The 26,132-nt window shown below is 42.0% G+C and overlaps 2 protein-coding genes across 2 annotated transcripts in view; one reads left to right on the top strand and one right to left on the bottom strand.

Annotated features, from left to right (window-relative positions):
- Nucleotides 1–14,786, bottom strand: part of retreg1 (reticulophagy regulator 1) — a 31,225-nt gene extending 16,439 nt beyond the window's left edge. Inside the window, exons 1-4 of the mRNA XM_057857152.1 lie at nucleotides 14,676–14,786; nucleotides 13,307–13,591; nucleotides 9,820–9,926; nucleotides 9,674–9,707 (exon numbers count right to left, since the gene is read on the bottom strand). Coding sequence (XP_057713135.1) covers nucleotides 9,674–9,707; nucleotides 9,820–9,926; nucleotides 13,307–13,491 — 326 coding nt within the window. The 5' untranslated portion in view covers nucleotides 13,492–13,591; nucleotides 14,676–14,786. The remainder of the gene's footprint in view (nucleotides 1–9,673; nucleotides 9,708–9,819; nucleotides 9,927–13,306; nucleotides 13,592–14,675) is intronic.
- A 3,939-nt stretch (nucleotides 14,787–18,725) lies between these two features.
- Nucleotides 18,726–24,872, top strand: rnf182 (ring finger protein 182). The gene is made up of 2 exons (XM_057858182.1): nucleotides 18,726–18,854; nucleotides 23,268–24,872. The coding sequence occupies exon 2, from the start codon at nucleotides 23,281–23,283 to the stop codon at nucleotides 24,007–24,009; it is 729 nt and encodes a 242-aa protein (XP_057714165.1). The 5' UTR covers nucleotides 18,726–18,854; nucleotides 23,268–23,280; the 3' UTR covers nucleotides 24,010–24,872.
- Nucleotides 24,873–26,132: the final 1,260 nt, after the last annotated feature.

The following is a 26,132-nucleotide window of genomic DNA, read 5'->3' as shown; positions in this document are numbered from 1 at the left end:
TATAAAAGGTTACCTATCGTCAGCTTCTACCATTCCTTGAAGAAAACCAGATTTTGGAACCATTCCAGTCTGGTTTTAAATCCCTCCACAGCACTGAGTCAGCACTTTTAAGAGTATCAAATGGTATACTTTTGGCAACAGACTCTGGCAAGTTTGTTGTTTTAGTTCTTTTAGATTTATCTGCAGCATTTGATACCGTAGACCGTGAGATTTTAATTTCTCGTCTTGAGCACAGTGTGGGCAATTAACTCATTCACTCCCAGCCATTTTCACCAGCGCAAGGCCCTTCGCTCCCGGCCGTTTTTCTGGATTTTGACTGATTTTGCAAGGCCCACAGATAATTCTGTTCTATTGCTATATAAACATGCAACCCACTAAAAGAAAGATTAGACTCTCTTCTTTCAGCAGAAAAAAAGTAAGTTCATATCTTTTTCCCTTCTTTAGAAATGAGCATTAGAAAATAGCTTAGTTTGAGCAATTTTCCATTTTCTGATGAAAAAAACAGAGAAAATGAGCTTTTTGTAAACGCATACATTTCAAACACAACTTTGACTTTAACACAGCTATTTTTTGCATTAGTGACATCCCAAACATCTGAATAATGTTTTCCTTTTACAAAATGTCATAATGAACAAGACAAATAGAGCTTTTGATAGCAAAGTAACAATTTGTTTACACATGACTACTGAGAGATGATGCCTGTTGTCGCCGAGATGACGCCGTTGTCGCCGCGTCTGCCATGTCAACTTGCTTGGCGAGCCCGCTGCACGGTGGTCTCAGTCGTTTTGCTCCGTCGTCCAGCGCCTGGCATTCCAAGCGTCCTATCGGTTGTTTAGTTCGGTCGTCCGCCACCTGGCATACTGCCGCCAGCGCTCCGACCGTGCTGCCCGGCCTTTCATTACTGTTGAATCGGGTTGCGGGTCTTTACAAAATGCGCTACTGCCCTTCAGTGACCAGTTTTATTGCTTTAAAATGGGTTTGGAGCCTTGTTTTTTGTTTCTCGGATAGATCGCAAGCTACAGATTCTTCTTGTAAAAAAAAACACACAAAAAAACGCAAAAGACGTATAAATATGTTTTTGGGACAATGAAGCATTTAAAAATAGAACGTATTTATACGTTTCTTGGAGCAAATGAGTTAAAGTGTCGCTCTTGATTGGTTCAAGTCGTACCTAAATGAACGGCGTTTTTGTGTAAAAATGGGCAATTTCATGTCCAAAAAGGCATCGCTTCCACACGGGGTTCCCCAGGCCCTCTTTTATTTTCTCTTTATTTATTGCCTCTTGTTTCTGTTTTAGGAAACATGGTGTTTTATTTAATTTGTATGTCGACGACTGTTGGATTTATTTTCCAATGGCGCAAAATGGAACTCTCTGTCAACTCATTCAATGCCTCGATAACGATATAAAGTCATGGCTTTCACTTAATTTTTTAAGATTGAATGAAAGCAAGATTGAAGTCATGGTGTTCAGACCAATTAGCCAGGCCTCCCTGAATGTTGACCTCGGTTCATTGTCTCCGTTTCTTAAGAACTATGTCAAAAATCTGGGGGTCATATTTTGATTCTTTTTTTTTTATTTGAGAAGCAGATTTCTTGTGTTGTACGGGACTGTTTTTATCAGCTTCGCCAGATTGCTAAAGTGAAATCTATTGTTTCACGCTCTGATTCGGAGAAATTGATTCATGCTTTTGTCATAACTCGGCTGGATTATGCTAATTCTTTGTATGCAGGCGTCGGTCAGGCTGCACTGGCCCGTCTGCAGCTTGTACAAAACTCTGCTGCTCGACTCCTAACTAAAACCCGCAGGCGCGAACATATCACCCCAATTTTAGCATCTCTTCACTGGCTCCCAGTACATTACCGGATACATTTTAAGATATTATGATTTGTTTTTAAATGTTTGAATAATCTTGTGCCGCCATATCTGTCAGAACTGCTTCAGCCTTACAGTCCTACCAGAACCCTCAGATCAGCTGACCACCTGCTTCTAGAAGTCCCAAGATCAAGGCTGAAGCTTAGGGGTGACCGTGCATTTGCGGTGATGGCGCCCAGGCTGTGGAACCACTTACTATTAGACAGGGCCCCTTCACTCACTTACCACTTTCAAATCACGTCTTAAAACATTTTATTTTTCTTCAGCTTTTAAAGTGCACTGACTGTTTAAGAACTCGTCTTTTTTTTTTATTTTATTTTTTATGTGTTTCTTTTATCTTTAAATGTTAACTTATTTAGCTGTTTTACGGTATGTAAAGCACTTTGGACTCCTTTGCTGATTTTTTAAATGTGCTATACAAATAAAGATGATTGATTGAATAAAGCATTTTTTTTTTCAAATTCAAAACCCATATATCTAAACTAGCTAGCTAATAAATGAGCAAATTCCCATTCAAAATCCTTCTCATTTTGACAGCATGTTTTATAAATTGGTCAAAATTGGAGACCACGCTGCCCATTGGTCTGTTGTATTCCCTCATTCCAAGTGCGAGTCAACTTTCCACTGAGCAAACCAGTTCGTCCTGCCATCAGATCAAGGGCTAGCATTTAAAAGAAATGGATTAAGTCTATAAATTGGGAGAAAACCTGGTCTAAAAAGCCACTTTGCCTGAATTTGATCAGCATATGAAAATAGGCCTCTGTGTTTCTTTACCTTCGTCAAGCCCCTTAGACCAGGGGTGTCCAAACTTTTTGCAAAGGGGGCCAGATTTGGTGTGGTAAAAATGTGGAGGGCCGACCTTGGCCTTTACGTAGAACAATATATTTAAGCAAATTCTAGCAAGCCATTCAGTGTGTCACATTTGCTTTATTATTATTATTTTTAATTAATTAGGGCTGTCAAAATTATCGCGTTAATGGGTGTTAATTATTTTTTTTAATTACTCATGTTAAAATATTTGACGCAAATAACGCACATGCCCCGCTCCAACAGATTAAAATGACAGTACAGTGTCGTGTCCACTTGTTACTTATGTTTTTTGGTGTTTTGTTGCCCTCTGCTGGCGCTTGGGTGCAACTGATTTTATGGGTTTCAGCACCATGAGCATTGTGTAATTATTGACATCAACAATGGCAAGCTACTAGTTTATTTTACAAGCACCTCTTGTCATACTGTAATTTATTTTTTGATTGAAAATTATACAAATTTTATTAAAACGAAAAATTTAAGAGGGGTTTCATTCTATAACTTGTACTAACATTTATCTTTTAAGACCTACAAGTCTTTCCATCCATGGATCGCTTTAACAGAATGTTAATGTTAATGCTAGCTTGTTGATTTATTGTTATAATAAACAAATACAGTACTTATGTACAGTATGTTGAATGTATATATCCGTCTTGTGTCTTATCTTTCCATTCCAACAATAAATTACAGGAAAATATGGCATATTTTATAGATGGTTTAAATTGTGATTAATTACGATTAATTAATTTTTAAGCTGTGATTAATTCGATTAAACATTTTAATCGTTTGACAGCCCTAAATTAATTATTTCAACAATCTCGCAACTAGCCTTTGTGGCGTTCTCTTTCGACTTTTGGGCTCTTGCGAAATACTGCTGCTGCAAAATTAAACTAGCTTCAAGTTGCTTCAATTTCTCGCTACATATCTTCCCTGTAATCTTGTCGTACATGTCAGCGTGTCTTGTTTGTTAATATCGCCTCACATTGAACTCTTTAAAAACAACAACTGTCTCTTTGCAAATGACGCAGACAGAGTTTTTGCATATTTTAGAGAAGAAATACAGTAGTCCAATTTCCACCTATCCGTAAAGCGTCGGCCGTCACAGTCAGCTCTCTTTTTTTTGTTGATTGTCGCCATTTTAGAAATGGGGAATAAAGGTTAACGCAGGGTAATGTTGCTTAGAGTGCTGCTGCCTTTTAGTGGGTAAATGAGGAGCAGCATTTAGTGTGTAAGCTACTTCATATGCTTGTAGCAGTACTGCTGACCAATTTATTAATTCTGTGTGCGGGCCAGACGTTATTAATTCTATGACACAGGCTGGGGGCCGGATGAAATTTGACCACGGGCCGCATTTGGGCCCCGGGCCGGACTTTGGACATGTCTGGCTTAGACATACATACTGACCGAACCCCTGGAATTTGATAACTCTACGTTAAAAAACCCAATAAGAGAGGGCTTCTTGAAAAATTCAAGGGAGCGCCACTGAGCCATTTTGTTACATTTTTTCGCAAAATTATCCAAATTTACACGATGCATGTCCAATCTCTGGTGAGTTTTAAAGCATGTTCAGGCCTCCAAATTGTCCATTTTCATTTCCCATGAAAATTTTTTTTAAATCCTTTGCATTCCAAAAGGGGTCTCGCGCCAGTTGGTGCTTGGGCCCTAATAATTCATCATATTAAAGGTATGTTTTTGACCGAAAATACTGACGTCACTTTCCCTTTAGTTTTCCTCCATCAGAATAGGGTAAACAAAACAGGAAATGATTTGTATGACGCTTGACATGCTTGTAGCTCCCTCTCGCCCAATCGTAGCGTTCACTAGGGAACACGCCCTCTTTCTGTTCAGCCCCCTGTGCGCGCATACGCACGTGGCGTTCAGGTTTCACAAGTGTTGGGAAACATGTGGTTTTGTGATGTCATTCCTCGAAGACCACCACATGGCACTCTCTGGGGTCACATGATGTTTGTACTTTGTACACTCCGTTACTAGCTGATATCACGTGTGCTGCTTGCCAAAGTAACAGGCCTTGATTGACAGCTACAAGAGGGTCACTTGATGTTTGTGTCAGATATACATAAACACATAATAACACATGCTATTTTAGGAGATATAATAGTATATATTATAGTACATATAAGTATATAAAAATACATTTTTCATTTTGCTACATGTAAAAATTTTTTTTTTTTTTAAATGGATGAAGATGAGGATACGTGTTATTAATTTATTCAGTCACATTATAAACGCTTTAAAGTGCCTATGACAGAAAAAAGCATGTTTATTTCATATTTCACGCGGTAATTTATGCTCCTGAATGAAATGGACTGCTCGGATGTGTGTGGAAGCGATCAATATTTGTATTCAATTTTTTTAATTCCGCGGCATGAAAATGAGTGACTACCTGGATTGACGAAGAATGCGAATATGACATCAGTGGGCTAATCATCTTCAGTATACAGGCAATACTACAGTATGTAGAACGACTGCGGATTCAGCTGATTTTGCGGATTATTTCATTTATTTTTTGCATCAAGCCAGCCCAATGTGCTGCAGGCTTTTGTTGCTGCACCAGGGAGAGGTGTGTGAGCCCTTTTGGGTTTCAAAAAGTTCGCGTTGAACGCGAATAATGGCCAAAACAAGTCAGACAACTAGGGAGTGAGTACGCTACATGTTTGATATTATGTCAAATACCGGGATCAAGGCACATGTTTTAATAAGGACGTGGCTTGCCATTGTGCGTTAACTGAAAATACTCCTTGTCCACCGAGAAGCCACTCGGCTGATGACCGGAGGCTTGTCACACACTACGGTCACTTCCACCCTGTTGGTCCTCTTCGTGTGGCCGCCAATAGACCACAGTCTTTGGCTTGGGCTCAGGCAGCCCCTCGCACGACGTCGGCCGGTTTGTCCACCGAGAATGGGCTATTTTCGGCATTCGTTCCCGGTGACGAGCACTGCCAGCACGCCGTGGCTGCAGCAGAACGACGAGCCGTAACTTGCTTGCCGCCGAGGGCTGGCCGATTGGTCAACACAATCAACCCCGCCGCCGTGCTTGACATGAGTCGGGGTAGTTTTGTGTCATTTTTTGTTTTCGAAAGGTGAGAATAATACTTGGAAAAATCGCACGGTTCGGGTTAGCACGTCGGCTAGCTGTCACGCCTCCTGTTTTGTTTGCGCTCTTTCCTCTGTCTCCGAAGCCGGGGCAGGGAAATGACAAAAGCCGGACTAACTCCGGTGGCATAAAATACCGTTCGGGAGAGGCAGATGTTGGCAGTTTTGACCATTCCGCAGCAATTTTGCCCTGTCTTACTGAATAAATGCATTTTTAATATTTCATATTCCATTTAGCACAAGACTGTTATCTGTCATGACCATACCATTTATTTAGCAATTGGGGAAAATACTTGGATAAAAAGAATAACCTGTAAAAATATTGGAGTAGAGAGATTGAAACAATCATGACACTTTGCTGCCCTCTGTCATATTTTCCTCATTCTGAATCTTCCCCCTCAATAGGCTGAATTCTAAATCGGACGTCATCATCCAGCTGGGGACGCTAGAGCGCTACAATGACAGGCGGGGCTAAACAGCAGATTAAAAAAACTATTTTCTCATCATCTGCGCTTTGCCAAATTGTTGTATATAGTTAAATCGTCTCAAAATATGACTCTAATTCACATAATCATGCTATTTAAGACTTTTTTTTTAATGCTGTCACAGGCACTTTAAGATTCCCAAGTACTACATTGTACACACTGTATTATTCCAACAATAGCACATGCAACAGGAAAGCCAACAAAAACACGAGTAGGGAGCTGACATTTGCGTGTGTGTGTGTGTGTGTGTGTGTGTGTGCGCACAAATGCGTCAGCTGTCGGCAGCTTTCTAATCTCCCACAATCCTTTGCATGAGAGGCAGTCACATGATGCCGGACGGACGGTCACAGGTGACAAACAGTGACCGAGTAATAACAACCACTGTGACACATTTCAATTTTAAAAAAACAACTTTATATCAAAGAAAATCTTCCTTAAAATGGGCATTTTCTTTATTACCGTAATTTTTAGACTATAAGCCGCTACTTTTTCTTCATTTTGAATCCTGCGGCTTATAGTCGAGTGCGGCTTATTTGTTGTTTTATTTGGGTTAATAGGTAACACTTTATTTAACAGCGGAGTCATAACACTGTCATAAGACCGTCCTAATAATGACATGACACTATCATGGGCTTTACTGAATGTTTATGTTGTCCATTATTGTCATTTGGCAAATTATGTCACCAACTCCATTTATGTCTAGCTTGGATCTTTTACATCCATTCAAAAGTGAGATAATTTGCCGGATAACACTAAATGACATCTGTTATAAGGATTCATAAATGCTCATGACAGTGTCATGTCATAATTATGATTGTCTAATGACAGCCATATGTCATACTCTCAAATAAAGTGTTACCAAATACAATAACTCGCAATTAATGAAACAACTGGAACAGTAACTGAAGAATACAGAACATGAATTTTGGTTGTTATTTACATCTCTAGTGTTGCACTGCATGCTAGGAGGCATGTTGGACAACAACAGTGTTGACAGCAGATGGCAGCAGAGGTTGACTGTCTCCCCAAAGGGAGCAGTGATGGCCAAATGAAGCTTCTTGAAGCACTGAAGCCAATTGGTTCAAAGCTTCATGGTGGTTCATTTGGTCTTATGACAGCCATATAGCACCACTGTCAAATAAAGTGTTACCAAATACCATAACTAGCAATTAATAACAACTGGAACAGTAACTGAAGAAATAATTACCACAGAAGAAATGAAGCTTCTTGAAGCAATGAAGCTTTGAACCAATCAGCTGCAAAGCTTCATTTATGGTGGTTCATTTGGTCTTGTGACAGTCATATGGCACAACTGTCAAATTTTAGTGTAACCAAATACCATAACTAGCAATTAATGACACAACTGGAACAGTAACTGAAGAAATAATTACCACAGAACATTAATTTTGATTGCCATTTACATCTGTAGCGCTGCAATGCATGCCAGGAGGCATGTTGGACAACAACAGTGTTGAAAGCGGATGGCAGCAGAGGTTGACTGTCTCCCCCAAGGGAGCAGTGATGGCGAAATGAAGCTTCTTGAAGCACTGAAGCCAATTGGTTCAAAGCTTCTTGGTGGTTCATTTGGTCTTGTGACAGTCATATGGCACCACTGTCAAATTTTAGTGTTACCAAATACCATAACTAGCAATTAATGACACAACTGGAACAGTAACTGAAGAAATACTTACCACAGAAGAAATGAAGCTTCTTGAAGCAATAAAGCGCTGAACCAATTGGCTGCAAAGCTTCATTCATGGTGGTTCATTTGGTCTTGTGACAGGCATATGGTACCACTGCCAAATTTTAGTGTTACCAAATACTAAAGCTGTCCCGATCGATGCCGATCGATCGGGTCCAATCACATCATTTTCAAAGTATTGGAATCGGCAAAAAAATATCGGACATGCCTTTTTAAAATTTTTTTTTTTTAAATCTAAATTGTTAAATCTAATTGTATTTAACGTTACAAAATGTCTTACACTCATCCAGAGTAGTTTTGGCTTAAAGTAGGGCTATCAAATTTATTGCGTTAACGGCGGTAATTATTTTTTTTTAATTAATCACATTAAATAATTAACGGATGCGCTGCACGACCCACTCACGCATTGTCGCGTACAAAGACGCCGTTTTACCTATAGATAGCGCTAAAAGACAGCGTATAATGAGTAGAGAGAATTTTGACAGCCTTTGGAGCCATTTTTTATGTGGCTAAAGCTTTACAGTACCTCTCTCAGCAATTAAAAATAACGTGGGAGGCAATGTGGGGAAGAAAGGTAGTTTTTGATCATTTTCTTAACACCCTATTTTCTTTCCCAACGCAGAGAAGATATATCAATTGGTGCCCCTATGCACAGTCATGGTTGCACTTCCCATCATGCATTTGGGCAGAAGTTAAATGGCTGCAGTATCATTTACTGAAAGCTCAACAAATACACTAGATGGCAATATTTAGTCACAATATACAAAGTCACATTTATCCTTTAAGAATTACAAGTCTTTCTATCTGTGGATCCCTCTCACAGAAAGAATGTTAATAATGTAAATACCATCTTGAGGATTTATTGTCAAAATAAACAAATACAGTACTTATGTACTGTATGTTGAAAGTATATATTCGTCCGAGTTTTATCCATTTTTTTCTTAATGCATTGCCAAAATGTATATGATCGGGAAAAATTATCGGGAATGATTGGAATTGAATCGGGAGCAAAAAAAAAAAAAAAGCAACCGGATCGGGAAATATCGGGATCGGCAGATACTCAAACTAAAACGATCGGGATCGGCTCGGGAGCAAAAAAACATGATCAGAACAACCCTACCAAATACCATAACTAGCAATTAATGACACAACTGGAACAGTAACTGAAGAAATAATTAGCACAGAACATTAATTTTGATTGCCATTTACATCTGTAGCGCTGCAATGCATGCTAGGAGGCATGCTGGACAACAACAGTGTTGAAAGCGGATGGCAGCAGAGGTTGACTGTCTCTCTCAAGGGAGCAGTGATGGCCAAATGAAGCTTCTTGAAGCTATGAAACCAATTGGTTCAAAGCTTCATGGTGGTTCATTTGGTTTTATGACAATCATATAGCACCACTGTCAAATAAAGTGTTACCGGTTAATATCTTTTGGTGTAAATATCCCATAATACAGTGAGGACAACTGCGGCTAATCTATGAAGAAATGCCGTTTTTGTGCCAAATTTGGGGGGTAGCAGTTTATAGTCCGGTGCTTCTTATAGTGGGAAAATTACGGTATTTAATTTTTTAAATTTTACTGATGTATAATTTGTATAATTTTAAATTGTATTTTAAGTGTTTTTAATTCAAAATTGGTCTCGGCCTTTTTTAATGAGCCTGTATGTGACAAGCGTGTGCAATATGGTTACCTCGGCAACAAGCCGCAGCTCACGCGATCGTCTCCTGGCAACAACATGAGGCAAAAGTCATCAGCTGACTTTCAAACTAATTGGATCAGACATCAACCGAATGAAGTACTTTAAAGTCGGGCAAAGTAAAAGCACGCGGTTGTTACCTTTGCTCGCGGAAGGGATGACGTCCCTGACCGTCGCCACGACGACCATCAAAAGCAGCCCAAAGGCGAGCAGGCAGTACGCTCGCAAACAGCCGCGGGCCGACAACCTGTTAGGACAGTTTTACCTTGAGATACAATTTGCAACACGATTTAATTTTCGTCCTCGTCATAGTCTTTTGGAAGATGATAGTTATCAGTCATATTTTAGTCATCTCAAATTGTCTTCATCTAGTTATTGTTGACGATAACTCAAGGCTAATTTCGTCTAGTCTTTGTTGACGTTTACTAACAGCTATTTTGAATGAACACTTACAGACGAGCACGTATTGTAGCATCTACAAGGACAACAGTACATTATTTTAATTAATTATACCCACCTCGATGTCATGAAATGTATGAAAAAAAAAAGATGTCCGAGAGTTTAAGAGGACGCTAATCCTAATGTGAACACAGATGCTATGCTAACGCTACAACGTAGACTTCATAATGTATTTACGGGACACGGGATGCGGGGACGATTAATAGGGGGCCTGCATTGTTGGCGTAGGCGTCGAAGCTGACCGAGTGGGTTCACAGACAAATAGCTTTTTCCGATTAAATTCTTGTGAATAAATGCTTACAATCCCTGGATTCTTTATAGATATGGATGTAAAACAGTCTCGATTATTGGTTAAAAGCAAAAATACGAGCAGTTAGCATTTATTTTACATAAGTATTCAAGTAAGCAAAGGTAGCGACGACCTTATGGAAACAAAGAGCTTTTTCTGTTGAAAATTCTTGAGAATAAATGCTTAAATACCATAATTGTTTATAGATATAGACATAAAACAGTCTCGATTCTTGGTTAAAAGCAAAAAAAAAAAAAAACGTGCGGTTAGCATTTATTTTACACAACTAGTATGTCGAAGAATGATGAATAAATGATATGGACGTAAAACAATCTCGATTCTTGGTTAAAAGTATAAAAATAAAAATAAAAACGTGCAGTTAGCAGTTATTTTACGTAAATATTAAGGACTATGATGCTAGTCAGTAATCAAATGTAGCAACGGCCTTATGTAAACAAAGAGCTTTTTCAGTTGAAAATTCTTGTGAATAAATGCTTAAATCCTTAATTGTTTACAGATATAGACGTAAAACAGTCTCAATTCTTGGTGAAAAGTATATTAAAAAAAAAAAAACGTGCAGTTAGCAGTTATTTTACGTAAATATTAAGAACTATGATGCTAGTCAGTAGGCAAATGTAGCAACGGCCTTATGTAAACAAAGAGCTTTTTCTGTTGAAAAGTATTGTGAATAAATGCTTAAATCCCTGAATCCTTTAAAGATATGGACATAAAACAGTCTCGATTCTTGGTTAAAAGCATAAAAAACATGGTCAGCCTTTATTTTACGTGAATATTGCGAACTATGATGCTAGTCAGTAAGCAAATGTAATGGTGGCCTGATGTAAACAAAGAGCTTTTTCCGTTGAAAATTCTTGTGAATAAATGCTTAAATCCCTGAATTCTTTATCGATATGGACGAAAAACAGTCTCGATTCTTGGTTTAAAGCAAAAACAAAACAAAACATGCAGTTAGAATTTATTTTACGTAAATATTGCGAAGTATGACGCCAATACCATAGCGGCTAATTTCTCCCATTGATTTTTTTCACGTTTCAAAATGCATGCATGGTACAAAAAATATAATAATTACTTTGAATCCTCAAACAAATCACTCCTGAGACAATTCTTCCTGTTTGTATGCGGTACAGCTTTCGTACTTTTTCAACCTAAATCCGGCATTGGTTCGCTGCATGTGTGGCTGCGACAGACTGAATAACTGAACCGGAGTGTGGGATGGCGTGGCGCATTGCCTGTTGACAGTGACCCGTCAATATAATTTTGAAGTCTATGGCTACAGGTTACATTCAGTGTGGGATGATCACTCAGCACAGACCTTTAAAGGCTAAAGCAACATTGCATATTCTCTCTGGCCGAGAAAACAAATCTTACCATGTGTGCAAGCCTGGAGACTGGAAAGCAGCAGCACGTCACATGAGTGACACAACCAAACACTGCTACGATGCAGGCTAACTAGCTACACATAAAATGTCACACATTGTGAACATGTGACCGAAACTATTGTGCATTTTCGTCTCGTTTTCGTCTCGTCAGATGAAAACTCGTTATCTTTTAGTCGCCCAAGACATGATTTTTGCTGGTTATCGTCCCGTCATTGTCATGAAAAAATTGTTCGTTGACGAAATTTTTTCACTATATGACAAACAACACTGCGATAGACGCACAATCGTTCTAACCGGGAGGGTTAGCTGTGATCTTTCGCGGGATATCGTGTCTACATATGTTGCGCCACCATTTATTGAATTCGTTGGCTGCCATTGACGAGAATAGACGTCCGATTGTTTCCCAGTCTGAATGGATTGGACATCTAGCGCTGTCAATGGCACTGAAATATGAGCATTCACAGCCAGTCCTCCCATTTTAAGTGAACAGTGTGTAAACGATTAAAAAAAGTGACAAATTTGCTATTAATCATGAGCTCCCTATTTAAAAATTGGACAAATTTGTGATCAATTGCAAGTTCATTATTTCAAAAATGGGAATGAGTCTCCGCTCGTCTGCGTGGCTGTAGCGTGCTTGGTGGGGCTCGCGTGCGGCTGGATGTGATTGGGCGCGCTCGGGTGGGGGGGGTCCAGGTGCCGGAATCGGCGATGGGGCGGCGTAGGGTCGGTCGCCAACGGGCTTACACTCACAAGGGATTCACACGATTACTGGGTTCTCGATCACAGAGCTGATTTGTGTACACTCTACCCCTTTCAATTACTTAGTTTATAGACTCCCCCACCCCCGTCCCCCACTTTCCCTGGTCAACAGGCCCCCCACATGGTGTCAACCGGAAATACATCTAGCAGGCGATAGCACCAACATATTAGTAGTTAGTGTAGGCGTTCAATGTATTTCTTGTTGTTGTTTGTGTTTCTTTTCTCTCTTTACTTGTGTTTTTCTTTTCTTCTGTTCCCCCATAACCCCTTCCTGTTCGCTGCCGTGTCATAATTAACGAGGTATGTTGAATGATCACAATGGGAGTATATCATACTCTCAATGTGAAACTTTAAAACTCTTCAGACCAACCGGGCACTTAGACTTCCATTCTCCGTGTCAAACAACTGAACGGGACAGGTTTAAAAAAAAAAAAAAAAAAAAAAAAAGGGGGAAATTTGCGATGAATTAATTTGTTAGTCATTCCAGACATCAAATCCAAAATGGATTTGATACCGACAATGTCACAGAAACATTTATGATTTTTTTTTTTTTTTTTTTTTTTTTTTATCTGTTTGTTCATCTTTCATCTTTATTGATGAGCTCCCAGTGATAACAGATTGGACATCTATCTCTGTCAATGGCATTGAAACACATGATTATTCGCGAGCAGCCCCTCCTTGTTGAAAGGGATTGAAGGTCTGCGTCATGGTCTGACTTACCAGATGGCCGCGTTGGATGCAGCAAACAGGACAAAAGTCCTGCAAGCTCTCCGCTCCCAGTCCACCAGGCTGGATAGAAGCCCTCCGGCATGCCGGCCGGGGAGCGCCTCCTCCCCGGTGCGCCGGCCCGGGAGCGCCGGCTGCGCGCCGCCGGCAGAGCGTTCCTCTTCCCGGTTTGCCAGCATCAAAACTCCGCCACTGTCACAGAGCAGCCGGTTTGCTCCCGTCGAGGGCTGTGGACTGTACTTCCGGCGTCAGCTTTACAAAATAAGTCTTATTTTGTTCCTGACCGGAAATGGAGATATATAGCGTTTTTATTTTTTTTAGATAAGACGTTTTTTTTTTCTTTCCACGTTTAAAAATAGAGTGATCCCTCGCTAATTCGCTGCTCAACTTTCGCGCCATCAGTAAATTGCGAATTTAAAAAAAATGATATAAAAAAAGTTTTAAAACATATTTATAAATACTTTACATAGGGTGACCATATTTTGATTTCCAAAGAAGAGGACACTCGGCCCGGCCTCGAGATACTTGAATTTACTCGCAGTTCACTCAAAGATGCCTGTATCACTTTAATATATTTAATGTGTGCCTCCTCAGTCTGGACAGAAAAATTCAGTTTTATTAAAAAAAAATGTCATATAGTATATATTATATACTATATGGAAATAAGTTTTTTACTTAACAGGCTTTATTCTTATGAATTTTTTTTTTTTTAAAAAGCACACCAAAAAAAAGACAAAAAAAATAGCATGCAGACCCGTAGAAATATAGTACAGTCAATACAGACACACAGTAGGCTTGTGCCACATAAAATGTTTTATAAATTACTATCACGACAATTGTCATTGAGAAATTGTTATTCCCACTCAATTTTTATTCCAATTCAATGTTCTAGATTACACGCAAACAATAACCAAAATAAACCGACAAACTATTCAACCAGCATGTTTCCAAATGCAGCAGTTCAAAACTACGTTTCCCATAATGCCTAGCACGGCTTAGCTCACTTATAGTTACCCTATTAGCAAGGCAAAATCAAACTTTGCTATCTAAGTTTACAATCATCGGTAGCGCAACGATTTGACATCAAACGGGATTTTACAGATCACGCCAGTACAAAGCTCCGACAGAAGTCAACAGTTGCCATTACATACATATTTATCGTTAAAAAAAACAAACTCTTAACAACTGAGCAGGCTACTGGGCAACTGGGCTACTTAAAATATAATACTAACATTAAACAAAATACACGAACGCAGAACAATTAATACAAGACTATTACAACATACTGCATCTCTTTGTACCTATATATTGTATATTATATAACAGAAGACACATGATCCACATTAACAGAAGATAAACTTACAGAAAGGTGTACGGACCACGATAAACGTCTCTTAAAACTACTCCTTATTGTAGTCTGTAACTGCCTCTTCTCTTGCCAAACCGTCAACCCAGTAGATGACGGTAATGGCCCATTATACAAGGGGTAAACTGTACTCCCGCCCCTACTAGTAGGAGCCACGACAACGCAGGCAAGCACTGCCCCTAGCGGCCGGAGATATTCTCTTCAAATTGGTCCCGTGAAAAAACATAAAAACCGGACGTTTTCATGAATTTATAAAACCCGGCTGGATGACGAGGACACGACGTGAAAGGTGGACATGTCCGGGCAAAAGAGGACGTTTGGTCACCCTAACTTTACATCTACGTATGTACACTTAGACACACACGCAGTGGCGGACTTTGCAATTTTGGGCCCTAAGGCAAACATATCCAAGGGCCCTCTTCATGGGTCTGGGGTTAAAAAGGTGAGAAGGGTGTGGAGGAAATATGTTCTGGTACACTAGGGCTGTCCTAAACGACAAATTTTCTCCTGATTAGTCAGCCGATTAGTTTTACGATTAATCGACTAATCTAATAATTTTCTTTACTAGTGCAAAAGAATGGAAAATAAACAGATTCAGAACACTGATTTTGCCTTTCCAACATTATTCAAAACAATTCTTTAAAAAAAAATTCTAGCAGTATTATTATAGTAAACTACTATACTGTATATAATAGTAGTATAATAATTATAATAATTATTCATTGCCAATCATATTTGTCATGAAGAGTGTCATTTGAAAGCTATTCTTAGTGTAGAATCTGTATTATGTAGTATTTACTCATCATATTATAATATTAATTCTGAAGTATTTGGGATTAACTCCAGAAATCATTATCTATATGACGAACGTGACGTGCTTTTGCTGTTAACCAGCCGTTGAGTGTAACTGTATGAGTGATTGGAACTGTACAACATTGTTTCGCCACAGGGTGTGCTGTCGTGTATTTTATGTTCGGTGTGAAGAAGAAGAAGAAGAAAGTTAAAAGAGGCATTAGAGGCCTGTTCTCAACTTCTCCCTCACTGCACTTTGGCTCTCATGGAGAGCACGTTGCTCATGTGTTCGAAATAAACGATAGCTGACATGCAAAGTAGCAAGTGAGCTGTAAAAATAGCGAGCTTAGTGGCGTAAAAAAAAACGCGGAAGAGCTAAGTGAAGCTAACAAACAGCTAAGCGGAGCTAAGCGATGCTAAACGGCGCCAAATGAAGCTAAGCGACTGATACTCAGTCCGTCGTCGTGGAACAGGCCATTGTAGTGCGTGTGTGTGTGTGGGGGGGCGGGAATAGTATAAATGCAGCATTCAAATGGCTTTCTTTTTTGTTTTATTTGTTTGTTTGGTATGCTGACATAATTACACATGACGAATAGTTGGGGGTGCTGCTGGCTCCGGTGGCCCAAGCCGTTGCTTGTTGGGGCAAGGGCAGCTGGTTGGGGGCCTAAGGCGATCGTCTACTTCGCCTGAATAGTAGATCTGCCACTGCACACACGTATCATATGAGAGGGAGTGAGACAATGAATGTACAGTACAGTAGTTATTTTATGTATGTTATTTATGTTATTAACATTTTATTTACCTGATTTTTGCCGGGTCGTCAGAGTTCCGCCGGTCGTTGGAGCTGCGCCAGCGCGGGTCTGGCGATTCGGCTGGCGCGATTCCGTCAATCTGGCTAAAAGGTCAGATTCCTTCATAGTCATCGTTGACAAAAACAGTGATTCCATGGTATTTAAATGAGTGCCCAATAAAGGGTTAATGATTTGATTTGATTGACAGCTATGTTATTCATTCACAAATGCGTGTCCTTTGTAAAGAAAATGTAATACCATTAACTTATTCAGTTATAATTGTACACAGTGTAATATTGCAACAAAATAGCACACGCAACAACAAAGCTAACAAACAAATGAGTAGGGAGCTGACATGTTAATAAAAAATTCAGTGTCACTGACCTTGCAACTTCGCCCAGGCTTGCCACTCTACGGACCCGCGTGGCCTCTGAAGCACCCGCACCTGGCTAACTACCTCGCGGTTTAATAAACAATTTTCATCCAATCCTCGCCATCTTTCGTGCCTGTTTGGGGCCCTCCACCCAGGCCCGTAAGAAGGACTGATACGGTGGGCAAATAAGTATTTAGTCAACCACAAATTGTGCAAGTTCTCCTACTTGAAAAGATTAGAGAGGCCTGTAATTGTCAACATGGAGACAGAATGTGGAAGAAGAAAAAACAGAAAATCACATTGTTTGATTTTTAAAGAATTTATTTCCAAATTAGAGTGGAAAATAAGTATTTGGTCACCTACAAACAAGCAAGATTTCTGGCTGTCAAAGAGGTCTAACTTCTTCTAACGAGGTCTAACGTGGCTCCACTCATTACCTGTATTAATGGCACCTGTTTTCAATCATTATCGGTAGAAAAGACACCTGTCCACAACTCAGTCAGTCACACTCCAAACTCCACTATGGCCAAGACTAAAGAGCTCTCGAAGGACACCAGAGACAAAATTGTAGACCTGCACCAGGCTGCGAAGACTGAATCTGCATTAGGTAAAACGCTTGGTGTAAAGAAATCAACTCTGGGAGCAGTTATTAGAAAATGGAAGACATACAAGACCACTGATAATCTCCCTCGATCTGGGGCTCCATGCAAGATCTCAGCCCGTGGCATCAAAATGATGACAAGAACGGTGAGCAAAAATCCCACAACCACACAGGGGACCTATTGAATGACCTACAGAGAGCTGGGGCCACAGTAACAAAGGCTTCTATCAGTAACACAATTTTCCACCAGGGACTGAAATCCTGCACTGCCAGACGTGTCCCCCTGCTGAAGAAAGTACACGTCCAGGCCCGTCTGTGGTTCTCTAGAGAGCATTTGGATGATCCAGAAGAGGACTGGGAGAATGTGTTATGGTCAGATGAAACCAAACTACAACTTTTTGGTAGAAACACAGGTTCTCGTGTATGGAGGAGAAAGAATACTGAATTGCATCCGAAGAACACCATACCCACTGTGAAGCATGGGGGTGGAAACATCATGCTTTGGGGCTGTTATTCTGCAAAGGGACCAGGACGACTGATCTGTGTAGAGGAAAGAATGAATGGGGCCATGTATCGAGAGATTTTGTGTGAAAATCTCCTTCCATCAGCAAGGGCATTGAAGATGAGACGTGGCTGGGTCTTTCAGCATGACAATGATCCCAAACACACCGCCAGGGCAACAAAGGAGTGGCTTCGTAAGAAGCATTTCAAGGTCCTGGAGTGGCCTAGCCAGTCTCCAGATCACAACCCTATAGAAAATCTGCGGAGGGAGCTGAAAGTCCGTGTTGCCCAACGACAGCCCCAAAACATCACTGCTCTAGAGGAGATCTACACGGAGGAATGGGCCAAAATACCAGCAACAGTGTGTGAGAAGCTTGTGAAGAGTTACAGAAAACATTTGGCCTCCGTTATTGCCAACAAAGGGTACATGACAAAGTATTGAGATGAACTTTTGGTATTGAACAAATACTTATTTTCCACCATGATTTGCAAATAAATTCTTTAAAAATCAAACAATGTGATTTTCTGGTTTTTTTTCCCACATTCCGTCTCTCATGGTTGAGGTTTACCCATGTTGACAATTACAGGCCTCTCTAATATTTTGAAGTGGGAGAACTTGCACAATTAGTGGTTGACTAAATACTTATTTGCCCCACTGTATATGTTTCAGTGCCTGTTAAAAATGAAAACAAATGAAAAATAAAGTAAGATATTGAGATTTTATCCCGGTCGGGAATCACGTGAGAATCACGGCAGCGCCTCGAAGGACCCCCAAACTGCCGGTGTGTTGCGTGCCAGCAACTAATTAGAGCGAATTTGACTGAGCAAGAAAAGAGCGGGCTCGAAAATTCCAGTGCACAGGCCGCCCTTTGTTGTCCTTTGCCTTCTATTTGTTCTCTTGTGTGCTGTGTTAACAGTTATCTCTCTCTCGCTCGCTCACACGCTCCCCCTTGAAAGGGTCTTTAGCCCCCTCGCTGACCAAGTCCTCACCAGGAGCTTCTGCCGCCATCATGATCCCGAAGCCTCAGGAGGAGTCGGGAGCGCTCTTGATCCGCCGGAATATGGTGAGCCCTCATTGGTCGGCCAGGGGGGGCTGAGCCAGAAGTCTCTTCACTCAGGTATGGCTTGACTTGAGACGGATTAAATCGGGAATTGTTTTCGGAACTTGTGATCGGTGTTGGAGGTAACGCCCTTACATTCGTTACACCTAACGACAGCTGACACTTTTATCGTAACTCTTTATATTTTCGCCTTCAAACAATCGCCCTATACAGTGGTATGAAAATGTATCTGAACCTTGTGGAATCTCTCACATTCCTGCATAAAATCACCATCAAATGTGAGCTGATCTTTGTCAAAATCACACAAATGAAAAAACTGCTTTAACATTTTATACCGACCTCCGACACTGAAGATTCCATGCTTTTCAAGGGAAGGGTTTATTTTGCGTAACTTACTGGTCCTGGCGTGTTTCGTGAGCTCCTTCTAGTGATGGGATTTTCTGCTCTTTTCAGTGATCCGGTTCATTTGGATCGGCTCAGTCAAAAGAGCCAGCTCTTTTTGGCTCTCAAACGGCTTTTTCAACTTTAGCTTTTCTTTTAAATATTTATGACAAATTTAGCATATATTTTGATAAATGACTTGGTGAACTAAATATTGAACTCTACTGACTGCAAATAGCAACAATTATCAAGCAAAGAAAAGGTTTTTTACTAGGGTTGTTCCGATCATGTTTTTTGCTCCCGATCCGATCCCGATCGTTTTAGTTTGAGTATCTGCCGATCCTGATATTTCCCGATCTGATTGCTTTTTTTTTGCTCCCGATTCAATTCCAATCATTCCTGATAATTTTTTCCGATTATATACATTTTGGCAATGCATTAGGAAAAAAATGAATAAAACTCGGACGAATACCTACATTCAACATACAGTACATACGTACTGTATTTGTTTATTATGACAGTAAATCCTCAAGATGGCATTTATATTATTAACATTCTTTCTGTGAGAGGGATCCACGGATAGAAAGACTTGTGACTTTGCATATTGTGACTAAATATTGCCATCTAGTGTATTTGTTGAGCTTTCAGTAAATGATACTGTAGCCATGTCCCAATGCATGATGGGAAGTAGAACCATGACTGTGCGTAGTGCTACCAATTGATATATCTTCTCTGCGTTGGGAAACAAAATAAGGTATTAAGACAGAGATCAATTGCTACCTCGCTTCCCCACATTGCTTCTCATGATGTTTCTAATTGTAGGGAGAGGGATTGTAAGGCTTTAGCCAATTAAAATAAACCTTCAAAGGCTGCCAAAATTCACTGTACTCATTTTGCGCTGCCTATTGTCTCTCTATATAGGTAAAATGGCACCATTACAGATTGAGCGCGACAATGCGTGAGTGGGTCGTGCAACGCATGCATTAATTGTGTTAAATATTTTAACGTAATATATTTTTTTAAAAACTTATTACTGCTGTTATCGGGATAAATTTGGTAAACCTACATTAAGCCTAAACTAAAGACTCTGGATGAGTGTAACATATTATGTCTGTCACGTTAAATACAATTAGAAAACGATTTAATTTAAAAAAATATATATATATATATTTAAAAAAGGCATGGCCGATATTTTTTTGCCGATTCCGATACTTTGAAAATGATGTGATCGGACCCAATCGATCGGCATCCCGATCGATCGGGACATCTCTAGTTTTTACTTATTTTATTGAACATTAAAAAGGCTCCAAACAATAAACAGGCAACCAAATTGAACTTCAACCAACAACAATCAAACATGCTGCATCATAACAAAAACAGTGAGTAGTAAATGCAACAGCAGCGGCGAACAAAACAAACATAAGCTACTCCTTGCTTTATTTTAAATTTGCATTCAAGAAAACTAAATACTTGAACTTTGAAAGGTTGATCCGGCTCCTTCTCTCAGTAATTATTTGTCCAGTCTTTTAGCTAAATCCAGATTTTTTTTTTCTCTTGGAACCTGCAGATATATGTGTTGACTTGCATCCATCATTTAAAAAAAAAAAATCAAATTTCTTAATTAGAGTCTCAAATAATGAAATTCTAAGTGTATCAAATGAGTTACATTAGGCCATAAGGGGTTAAGTTTGCAGACACGGCATTCTGCCCTATTGTCATCTGACTTTAACCAATTAAAATGTCTCCAAATGTTACTGCGTTTTCGGCTCATCATGAAGGCCTACAAACCGCGTTTGTGTGTCGAGCTTTTGTCCTCCTGTGTCTGTTTGTGGCTTTGCAGATGCGTCGGAGCATGTGCTCAGTGTGCACTCCGTGCAGTACCTAGTACCGAGCCCCTCGCTTTTCTCTTCCTGTCTCCCTCTCTGAGCACGGCAGATGAGCCACTGCTAAACCTCGCTTCAGACACGTGAAAAGAGAGAGGGGGGGGGGGGGGGGTGACAGAGCCGGCTCTTGAGGGAGGGTGCCGGCTCTCATCGTTCACTTCAAAGAGCCGGCTCTTTGTACCGGCTCGTTCGCGACCGACACATCACTAGCTCCTTTCCACGTTGTAAACATTGAATTTCCTCCGCAGAAGCTTCCCTCTGAACAAGACCAATAATGAGCTTCAGCTTCTCTTAAGAACACTTGTAGCTCCATTAGTTCGTGGTATTGAACCTTTCAGTTCTTTAGCAAATCGTATGAGTTGAGCAATGGCCTTGACCAGTCATGCAAACAATGACAAAAGGGGAAAAATAAGTACGTGAACCATCACATTTAATATTTTGTGCCCGCCCTTTGGCAGCAATAATGTCAACCGAACGCTTCCTGTAGCTGCAGATCAGTCTGGCACATCGATCAGGACTAATATTGGCCCATTCTTCTCTACAAAACTGCTGTGGTTCAGTCAGATTCCTCGGATGTCTGGCATGAATCGCTGTCTTGAGGTAATACCCCAGCATCTCAATGAGGTTCAAGTCTGGACTTTGACTTGGCTACTCCAGAACATGTATTTTGTTCTTCTGAAACCATTCTGAAGTTGATTTACTTCTGTGATATGGATCATTGTCTTGTTGCAGCATCCATCCTCTTTTTAGCTTCAACTGTCTGAGAGACGGCCGCAGGTTTTCCTGCAAAACTTTGGAATTCATTCTTCCGTTAATGGTTGCAAGTTGTCCAGGCCCCGAGGCAGCAAAACAGCCCCAAATCATGATACTCCCTCCGCCATGCTTCACGGCGGGGATGAGGTGTTGATGTTGGTGAGCTGTTCCATTTTTCCTCCACATATGACATTGTATGTTACTTCCAAACAATCAACTTTGGTTTCATCAGTCCACAAAATATTTTGCCAAAACCTCTGTTGAGTGTCCAAGTACCTTTTTAGGAATATTAAACGAGCAACAACGTTTTTTTTTTTCAGACAGCATTGGCTTCCTCTGTGGAGACCCCCAATTAATTCCATTCTCCATAGTTTTTTAAATATAGTTGATGTGTGCACAGAGATATTGGACTGTGCCAGTGATTTCTGTAAGTCTTTAGCAGATACTCTAGGGTTCTTTTGTACCTCTCTGAGTATTCTGCGCTGAACTTTTGGCGTCATCTTTGGTGGACGGCCACTCCTTGGGAGAGAATCAACAGTGCCAAACTCTCTCCATTTGTAGACAACTTCTCTGACTGTCGATCGATGAACATCTAGTCCAGGGGTAGCCAACTCCAGTCATCTAGGGCCCCTATCCAGCTTGTTTTGCATGTCTCCCTCCTACAACACACCTGACTCAAATAATCAGGATCGTTATCAGGCTCCTGTAGAACTTACTGATCAGCTGATCATTTGATTCAGGTGTTTTTAAAGAGGGAGACATGGAAAACAAGCTGGATAGGGGCCCTCGAGGACCGGAGTTGGCTACCCCTGATCTAGTCTTTTAGAGATGGTTTTGTATCCTTTCCCAGCCTTATATCACAGGTCTTCAGACAGCTCTTTTGACCGAGCCATGATGCACATCAGACAATGCTTATCATTAAGACATTTCTTACCAGGTGTGTGTTTTATAGTGGGCCGGACAGCTTTAAACCGCTCATTAGTGATTGGGCACACACCTGATTTAAAATGTTTGATAAAAATGTAGTTTCAATTGCTCTTTAAGTCTCCTTAGGCAGTGTGTTCCCTTACTTACTTTCCCCCTTCTGTCATTTTTTGCATGCTATCCTCATTAAAATATGAAAACCTATAAACGTTTGGGTGGTTTTAGTTAAAGCAGACACTCCATTTTCATATGTGTGATTTTGACAAAGATTGGATCACATTTGATGATGATTTTATGCAGAAATCTCAGAAATTTCAAAAGGTTCAGATACTTTTTCATACCACTGTAATGCAAAAGCTACTGTACGTCTGACTCAATTTACCTGAAATTTGGTGTGCACTCGTGTTGTTCTGATAGAACAAAATCCTTGACTTATGGTGTGAAATATGGAGGCAACGCCACACCGTACATTGATTTTTGCAATTTGCTCCATTCAAAACTAGCGTGCGACTTCCTCCCACCTGTGCAGGTCAGAATTTGAGATGATTGAGGACGTGAGCGGCCACGTGGAGCATCAGAGTGCAGAGGAGCTGGAGTGCAAGATATGCTACTGCTCCTACAACCTGGGGAGCCGCCGGCCCAAGGTTCTGGAATGCCAGCACCGCCTGTGCGCCAAGTGCCTAGCCAAGATCCAGGACCTGGCGGAGTCGCCTCCCAGCACCGTGGTCTGTCCCTTCTGCCGCTATGTGACCAGGCTGCTCGGAGACGCCGCCTGCTGCCTCCCGGACGACTACGACCTGCTGGCCGCGCTGGCCCTGGGGAGCCGCAACCTCACCTTCTGTCGGGACGAACTCCTGCTGGATCCCCGTCGTTTGAGCTCCTGGATGGGAAGCGAAACCACCTCCGCTGCCGCTTACTCCTCCATCCGAGGCTCTCCTAACTTTGTGGTCATCACCATCATGGAGCCTCCGCCGGCTCCCTCCCCGGAACGAGCGGTCGTCCGGCAGGACTCGGCGGCGTCTGTCGCGCAGAGGCGGTCCTTGCGGAACTGCGCCGTCTCTCTGTGCCGGACGTCGGCACGGGCCCTGGTATGGGTGCTTGGGCTGCTCTACTTCAGCTCCCTGCCAGTTGGGGTCTACCTGCTCATCATGCAGCAGACCGCCGCGGGGGTCCTCCTGGTGAGCCTGGTCCCCGCCAGTCTGGTCACAGTGATGGTCTACGGCTTCTGCCAATGCGTGTGCACCGAGGTCTGGAATTGCTTGCCACCGTAGCTGCACCGCGCGTACCTTTTGGACATTTTTTCTGGTGTTGCAGTATCAGTTCCGACAGGGACATAACTAGGTCTTAAGAACAGGGGGGGTTTAGCCCCTAGAACAGGGGTGGGCAAACTATTCCACAAAGGGCCGCAGTGGGTGCGGGTTTTTGTTCATACCCATCATGAGTACAGCCTTTCACAAATCTGGTTTCTTACAAGTGCAATCAATTGATTGCAGTCAGGTGCTTCTTGTTTCCACTGAAACCTCATTGGTTAAACTGTCTGTGCTGAATCAGTTGGAACAAAGACCAGGACCCACTGTGGCCCTTGAGGACCGGTTTGCCCACCCCTGCCCTAGAAGATGCACAGGATGTAAGTGAACGTAGCATACAAGCACAAAAACAGCTAACAAAGACTGATAATTTATTCATTATTATCATTATCGTTGTTGTTTCGGTCTATTTTTTAATACAGTAGAACAACAGGGGAAAATGGCTCCAATTGCAAATTACTTGGTAGATGGAGGCATCAAAAAATGCCGTTTGTGTTTAAGGGTGTTGATCAGTCTGTTGTGATTCAGATGAGGTGTATGTATGCTTTCTACAGTATCATCATTTTCTAGGCTTGGTCCACTTTCTAATCATTACTCTCCTACTCACACTTTCCAGTAGAGGTCTCTCACCCTCTTTGCTCCTCTGCTCTGACTCCTACAGGTCAATAAAGGTAGTGGAGTGATTATTATGAGTGTATTATTATGACTATTCACTGTTGATAATTATACGTGAATGAGCTCAGCTCCTGTACTCATCTATGCGTTAAGTGAGAAACACTGCTGATGATCCAGAAGGAAGTCACCCCCAAAAAAGAGTGGTAAAAAGATTGGACACTTAACTCTTCTAGGACCTTCACAATGCATTTCAGACGAAGTAGCCAGCAGCAGCTAAGCAGCAGCGTTATTTTAGAGCTGGGATGTAACTTTTGACCGCAAAACAACAAAGGTAAGACGTGCGCAGAAAAATAATTTTCTTCCTTCAAAGTTTAGTCAGGCTGCCATCATTGATGGAGGGAGCGGGGGGTGTATGCATCGGCCACGGTTCCCTCCCGGGTCGGCCTGGCCTTAGCCGTGTTGCCCTGTACATTGGTACCGGGGAGGTGATCCCTGGTGTCATAACGCACTCCCCTCCCGGCCCGGGGGTGGGGGGTTCGTACCTCCGTCCCCTTGGTATGCCCTGTCCGCCTCTATGGGACCGCGGCGGCTGTCGCTGCCCATCTGTTGTCGGGGTCGTCGGCGGGGCCTGAGGTGGGGCTTGTTGCCAGTCGGGTGGATATCCCCTGGTCTCCGGCGCTTGGTGTGGCGCCTGTGCGTGGTGCGGGGCAGGTGCTCGGGTGGTGGGGGGAGGGCTGGGTGGGTGCGGGGGCGCTGCGGGTGGTCTGGGGCGGGGGTTGATCAGGGCCCTGGCGCTTCCCCTGCCCTGTGGCCGGTGATTCTGGTGGACGGGGGCCTGCCGGAGCCTGCCTCTTAATTCACTTCTCACATTGCACTGTAAATACCTCTCACCCTGGCACCTACATACTCCGGGGAGAGTCGGGACGGGGCCATACAGTCCCGGCCCGGCTCCCCCTTGATTTTAATGCATCACACACCAAGGTTATAGGATGGATGGGACCTGTTGGGGGGGGCATCACTGTTGCCTTCTCACGGCAGGCCCCGCCATTCCTGCACCTCTTTTAACACACCACACACATCATACTTCACGGGGAGGTCCAGCAAAGGGCGGTGGGACAGGCGGCTAGGTAAAAATTCCATGCAGCAGTCCCACTGCCCCAAGCCGAGCTCTCCTATTTTAATGTATATATTGCACTACCCTCCCCACACAATCCCATCACGGTGCTGGGTAATGGCTGCCAGTTGTGGACCTGGCAGCCACAGTAACAGGATGGTAGGTGGGTCTCACACTTTTCTCTATGGCGTGGCTCCCAGTGCGTGGCCTCCCCTTTGCCTGGGCTGCCAGCCGTGGGAGTGGAGAGGGGGGGCTCGATCTCGCGTCGCCCCACGGTGACTCCTCAGCGTTCTCTTGCTTAAGCCTTCCCCTCGCTTCTCTGCCTGGGTATCCGCCCTGCGCTCTGGCGTAGGTTGTA

This window comes from Corythoichthys intestinalis, chromosome 14 (genome assembly GCF_030265065.1).
Source record: "Corythoichthys intestinalis isolate RoL2023-P3 chromosome 14, ASM3026506v1, whole genome shotgun sequence".
Taxonomy (NCBI): domain Eukaryota; kingdom Metazoa; phylum Chordata; class Actinopteri; order Syngnathiformes; family Syngnathidae; genus Corythoichthys; species Corythoichthys intestinalis.
The sequence above is the reverse complement of the archived record's forward strand: the minus strand, read 5'-3'. Positions and strand labels throughout refer to the sequence as shown.

Bases quoted from the DNA above. Each gene is read 5' to 3' on its own strand.
- rnf182 (XM_057858182.1), top strand. From the start codon at position 23,281: ATGATTGAGGACGTGAGCGGCCACGTGGAGCATCAGAGTGCAGAGGAG.